The sequence below is a fragment of the Pollachius pollachius genome (genome assembly GCF_949987615.1).
Source record: "Pollachius pollachius genome assembly, chromosome: 16".
NCBI lineage: Eukaryota > Metazoa > Chordata > Actinopteri > Gadiformes > Gadidae > Pollachius > Pollachius pollachius.
This window is the reverse complement of record NC_136949.1, coordinates 5,489,006-5,495,436: the sequence shown is the minus strand read 5'-3', so window position 1 is coordinate 5,495,436 and position 6,431 is coordinate 5,489,006. Positions and strand designations below refer to the sequence as shown.

The 6,431-nt window shown below is 41.5% G+C and overlaps 1 protein-coding gene across 1 annotated transcript in view; it reads right to left on the bottom strand.

Annotated features, from left to right (window-relative positions):
• LOC307088373 (mitogen-activated protein kinase-binding protein 1-like) overlaps nt 1–4,823 on the bottom strand; it is a gene marked incomplete at both ends in the record, with an annotated part of 30,559 nt that extends 25,736 nt beyond the window's left edge. Inside the window, 4 exons of the mRNA XM_079754230.1 lie at nt 2,430–2,487; nt 2,573–2,635; nt 3,944–4,035; nt 4,722–4,823. Of these exons, the coding sequence (XP_079610356.1) occupies nt 2,430–2,487; nt 2,573–2,635; nt 3,944–4,035; nt 4,722–4,823 (315 nt within the window). The remainder of the gene's footprint in view (nt 1–2,429; nt 2,488–2,572; nt 2,636–3,943; nt 4,036–4,721) is intronic.
• Nucleotides 4,824–6,431: the final 1,608 nt, after the last annotated feature.

Below are 6,431 nucleotides of genomic sequence, written 5' to 3'. Positions count from 1 at the left end.
GTACCACGGATGGACAGTATCAGAGCGAAAACCTGTTGAACTAAATGGATGTGGTTAGGCAGCAGGCATGCAGGCAACCCCGCGAGATACATCTGCAGACCACTGGCACATTAATAAAGGTAAGCGATATTTATTGCTTAAGATTTGCTGGTACTTTGGCAAGATCATTTTTTGCCCTCATGTGGTCAGCTGTTTTAACTTGAAATAGTACTACTAGCCATAGCCTCCAAGTAGCTTAACTTAAATTATCCAGTGTTTGCGTTCTTACGATGTTGGGTATAGACTAGTGGATATTACGATAGTGGAGTCGGTGGAGTCAGTCTCTTGTTGATTCAAAGTGACTTTTGGTCATTCGCTTTGCTTGAATTCTGGAATAATTGTGTCTGTGTGGTTGGGGGGGGGAGTGCATGGGTTTCGGTCAGAATGCCCTGTAGATTGGATGGATGTGTGTTGTGAATTGAGAACAGCCAGCTCATGATGTGATATATAGCGTTCAGCTATAATTATTTTTAGCTTTTTCAATCTTTTTGTAGTGCTATGTGTAGCTACACGTTTGCCCCTTCTGAACTTAAACACGTAGGTAATAAGCTCCTCTTTGTTTATGTTGGTATAGCTCATGCCATGTCACGTCAACATTGAGTGCATCATGGAGCAGAACATAGTGAGTCATCATGTCCAATGCTTTTTGAAAACGCTTTCTTCATAAAACGTGTCAGACATCATTTTTTTGTATAAATTTTATATTAGTAAGCTACATGGGTATCCCGTCTTTCAGAACCTTTCATGACCTGCGCTAAAGAAAAATAAGTAAAAAATAAATATAATCCTCAATGTACCCAGCACTTCTGAAAAAGCACTCCAGATTACGTCTCTGTCCCCACCACATTTCAAACCAAACTGACGCCAATGCGTGTGGGTGTGTGTGTGCATGTGTGTGTGCATGCAGTGTGTGTGTGTTTGGTTGGATAATAATAACAATCATATCAAATATATATTGCTCCATTTGTTGAAAGCAACCTGTGCGTGAGAGAGAGAATAAATGAAGAAAAATATATATATTAAAGGGGGGAAATGCGGTAGGTAGACATTGATATTACGAAATAAATATTCTGAGTAAATATGTTTGTCAGCCATTGGGGATGATAAAAAAAGCTAATGCTATGATTTTTCGACGACAAATATATTAAAATGTGAAGAGGCATTTTTAGCATGCCGTCCGGCCCTACGAGTAGTCAGTAAAGCAAGCGGAAGAAGAAAGGACAGAAGAAAACGCAACACACTCCAAGACGATCCTCTGTGGTACTCCTGTGTGTGAGGAGGAGTGTGTGCACACAATCTAATGATATCTCACAGACAGAGAAGGATCTCTCGAGAAAGACATGAATTCTCTACCACTAATCAAAAGATAACTGACACTTCACTGCCTTCAAGATAAAGATGAATGATTTCGCTCTCAGCTTTGATCAAAGAAGTGACATTTACATAACAAGGCTGGCACGCGTAATCACATCACATGACTCACATACACACACGCGCACAAACACACACACAAACAAACACACACATACACACACTGTTCTGTTTCACGACTACAATCCAAGGTGTTTTCCTTGTTAAAGGAGCAGGGAAATACTTTATCAACTCTGTATTCTCAGCGTGGAACTTTGACCTCTGTCGTTATAGCAACCAGCGCACGCTCATCCACTTAACAGAGTCTGAAGTCGTTAATCGGCTCTGATTAGCCCGGCTAGGATTAGCAGGCGGGTGAGAGAGGGGGGCGGGGGGGGGGGATGTTGAGAAACGTGAACGGAATAGAACCCTTGTTACAGTCGAGACACAAAAATGATGGTGCAAAAAATAAACAGCTGCTGTTCTCAGCACTGCTGAATCAGGAGATTCAGCAGTGCTGAAAACATTAAAAATATTGTATCTTTTACCATAACTTAAATGTGATTTGGATGATTTGGGGCATTTGCAATGACATCCAAATCGGATATATATACAATATCATATAATCGATGCTGATTTGAGATTTTTAGAGGGTATACTCTTTGGCCATTTCAACATACCCAATCAACAAGACTAATTACAGAGTGTATAAGTAGCGTGTAGCTCGTTCAGCCTTATCCGTTACGATGCAGAACACGTTACGGAGCAGAACTAAATCAAGGTTAGGGCTCCCAAAGGTATGTGGGCTTGGACTGTTCCCTACAAAACAACACCACGTCTGACAAGGACACAACACGACCTCAACCACCCCCACGGAACAACAGTGTGTTGTGATTCTTCCGGTGTTGGAATATGATTAGAATAGATGGAATCACTTGAAACTAGCAGAAACTAAATCGTGATTGTCAAAGATAATCAGGGGGACTAGTTATTTTTTTTGGAAGACAGTTGGCTTAAACGAGAGAGGGGTAGAGACTCACCTCTCCTGTGACTAAGTACTTCCCATCAGGGGAGAAGGCGAGGGCGGTGATGGACTTCCTGTGAAAAGGAGAAAGGTATTGAGGAACAATGGAAGCCATTTTGTATTTTTGGCTGGAACCAACCCTTTCTGTATTACTCTCACCTTGACGTGTTTATGAGGTGCTGTTGTCTGTTCTTCTTGGGATTCAGCAAGACTACGACGCAGCTACCAAAGGAAAGCAATAAAAATATATATATTAGCATAACATAGCATGATTGTACTATCCTAAATTTGCAGACACAAGCAGCTCCCCAGAGCTGTAAATCAATGTGTATAACATATACAACTGCAATACATAGCTTTTGTATTATTTGGTAAACTTTTCACAAAAGGGGTGATGGAGAGATTTGAGAGGCAAATCCCTTCAAGCTATGTAAATGTATTATCTACTGGGCCATCCTGTAGGAAAAACAAAGAGCTTGGATGATGGATCGGTAGACTGATTGAACTGCCAGTTCTTTACGCCAATGCCAGAAGTGCACTTTATCAGCACCAGGAGGTGCCGGACTAACAGACACACACACACACACACACACACACACACACACACACACACACACACACACACACACAACACACACTTATTGTAGATCCTAGCGTGAATCCTCACAAGAATGCTCACACAAGACCGCACCACATGCATGCTTAAACAGCTATTTAACAAAGTTAACAACACAAACACAAACATGCATATCCCTTGACGCAAGCAAACACATAATCAGCCTTATAATTCATAAAGCTTTGTGTGGATAACTCCAACACACAGACAAGGCGGTCTTCAGAGACCACGGCCCCTGTTGTTTTCTGGATTCTGGTGGGCTCTACGTGTGTGCCGTAACTTAACATCCACACGGCAAAGATCAAATAGTAAAATTCCACCGCAAACACAGATCCTCCTGAATCCCTGTTCACTCAAATCCCCTGGGCGACTTTACTCTGTGTCGTGTTACTTTTGTGCACAGTGAGAAACACAAAGATGTATTATATTATCGACCAATCACGAAGCTTGGAATCCTCTTGGAATAGCACACTAATAAAAGAGCGCTGGCTGGTGCGCTGCTCCAGATGACAAGCAGCCGAGCACAGATGTGTCTCCAGCGCCATTCAGATAGTACCAGTGTATAATTATCACAACCACACATGGACACACACACACACACACACACACACACACACACACACACACGGACACACACACACACACACAGACACACACGGACACACAGACACGGACACACATACCCTTGCACATACACACACACACACACACACACAGGGTGATTAAAACAATTTGCATAGAAAGCCAGCAAGGCAGTGAGAGAGATAGAAAACAATAGAGATCAGAAAGCTAGAATATAATAGATTAAAGTCAAATGTTTGGCTAGAACTTTTAGGGTGGATTGGGGATTAGTGACACACACACACACGCACACACACACACACACACACGCACAAGCACACGCACACACTCACCCTGCAGGGTAGGCTAGCAGGCCAGAGTGGGGATCGCACGCCAGGCCGCTGTGTCCCGCTGCTGTGATACCCAGGACCTTCTCCAGAGTCACCTGTAGGGGATATTGATATAGGCTCTTCAGACAATATGAGGAGGGAAGGGATGACAGACAATTGTAGTGACTAGAAATTACCACAACTGAGACCCAAGGGCGAGTTTGAGAGTAGGCCTACTTTAAACATACATTTCACATGTTTCACATGTTGCTAACAACGTAAATGTAATGTGGTAGTTTTGTCTTCCAATAATGTACATTTACACTTCGTCTTCTGTGATTTGCATTACATTAATGTAGTGGAATTGATTCACCTTGTTATTTGGCTAATAATGGCAAACCGTTATTAATGGGGTATACATTATTACGTGTAGACTAGTATTAATAGCCTATCAATACATTGACATTTTAGGGCATCGATAAGATCTAGGAGGAGCAGCTAGGAGGAGACGGGATCTAAGTATCAACCTTCCGATCACAACAGAACAGCCACACCGCTCTACCTCCTAAACAGACCATAAAATACGCTCAAATACGGGAACCATGTGGCCTATATAACTGGCTTAAAAGTTAATCAAATCAAACCTCATGGTAAATACCATTATTATAATTGAAAAAAATAAATAAAGTGGAATTTATAATAAATACTAGGCCTATATAGGCAATATCTGGAGGAAAAAACACGCATAAACATAATTATTCACACGTGTCATCTTAAACTATGGGTTTGAACCACCGCTTACCTTCGCGGTCAGACATTTCTTCCCGGGGCTATTGAGTCTGACTGACGGAGAACGCAGCAGCTTCCGGATGCGTTTCTTTATGGTGGAGCCGTCGCCCGGCATTTTGTGTAAAACTGAGTGGAGGCTTGAAACTAAGTGGAGGAGAAAGGCTGAGCAGTCTGACACATTTCCATCCAGTCCTGAACCGCTTCACACACCACCTCACCTTCTGCTGAGCTGGACGCTGAACTCAACTCTGAGCCCACTCTTTCACCTCCTCCAGATTATTTTATATCAAACATTCCCCTTGTAGGTAATGAATATGCATGCAGATGCAGCCTATCTTTTTAAATTATCTGAAAGGGTGTCCCCTGGACGGTTTAAGTCTTATCTGATTTTACGTTGGCTTTACAGAAAGAAAAAAAAGGCAAGACAATCCCTTTTTGTGTGCATGCTAAATCTAAATAATGGAGGCGGTGCACGGTTTGTGATGAGTGATTGATATAAATTGATGACAAATGATTGCATTAGTGCGTGATAACAATGATGATAAAGTACAGTCGTCATCCTGAAAGGGTGTTATCGAGAACGCGTGCTGCTGCTGCAAGGAGTTAGGAGTTATACTGTGAGAAAGGAACTCGTTCGGACCAATATTTTCATGCGATATTCAAATATAGACTTTATATTTGAGACGTATTGGCTTTCCAGCTCTTTACAATATCATACGTGGTTGTTATGGGGGCCGCCTTGAATGTAGACCTTCACTACACATGCTGCCTTTCTCCACCTGGTGGACTAACGCTAGACCTTGACGAGAATAGCCATGGCATCCGTCTGAATAATGGATAACGAAGATGGCGAAATTGCTATTTTACGGCTTATCATTATCGTGTCGAATCCCTGCTGTTCAACTGAACGTGTTATGCGGTATTATAGGTTGTAAACACATTAAACTGCCCTGTTAGGTTGTTTTGGACATCGTGACATCACATCACAATGACCGCCTCCATTTTGGAAGCATAGGAGCGTTGTTGGTTTTGTGTGTGTGTGTGTGCGTGTGTGTGTGTGCGTGTGTGCGTGCGTGTGGGGGGAGGGGGTGCACACACACACTCCCCATTGTCATACTGGGGAGACACTTTAAACCCGCTGCGGGGTTTAAAACTGCCGCAGCGGTAGAATGACATGACATCTGAAGCAATATTAAAATAAATACATGAATAAATATGGCTAAGAAATAAATCCTGAAATAAATAAAATAGGCAATAAATATGTCAATAAATAGAATGCATTTTAATTGATAAATATTTTTTATTAATTTATTTTTGTTCCTAGAGGCCTGATTCAAAAGGATAATGAAGGTTTAGATAGAGTTTGAAAGCACACCGCTGTGACTTTAGTTTGACAATATTCGCTTGCAAAACAGGAAAAACTTGTTAAACAGATGAATATTTTTCCAAAGACTGGACATTGGACGATATTTCCAATGTTAGATCACTGATATTGATATTCAAAACGGTTTTTCCAAATATCAAGGACATCTTGTTGGGGAAAATGTTTGAAGCATTGTGCAATGTGTCAACTAGGCTACTCGGAAAGAAATCAGCTCCAAATCAGCTGTTTATATAATGAACCAAAAAAAAGTGTAATATTGAACATAAAGCTGACTAATTTATCGCGTATATAATTGTGTGGGTTCCGTCTGTCTGACCAAAATAAAAAAGATAGAAAGTT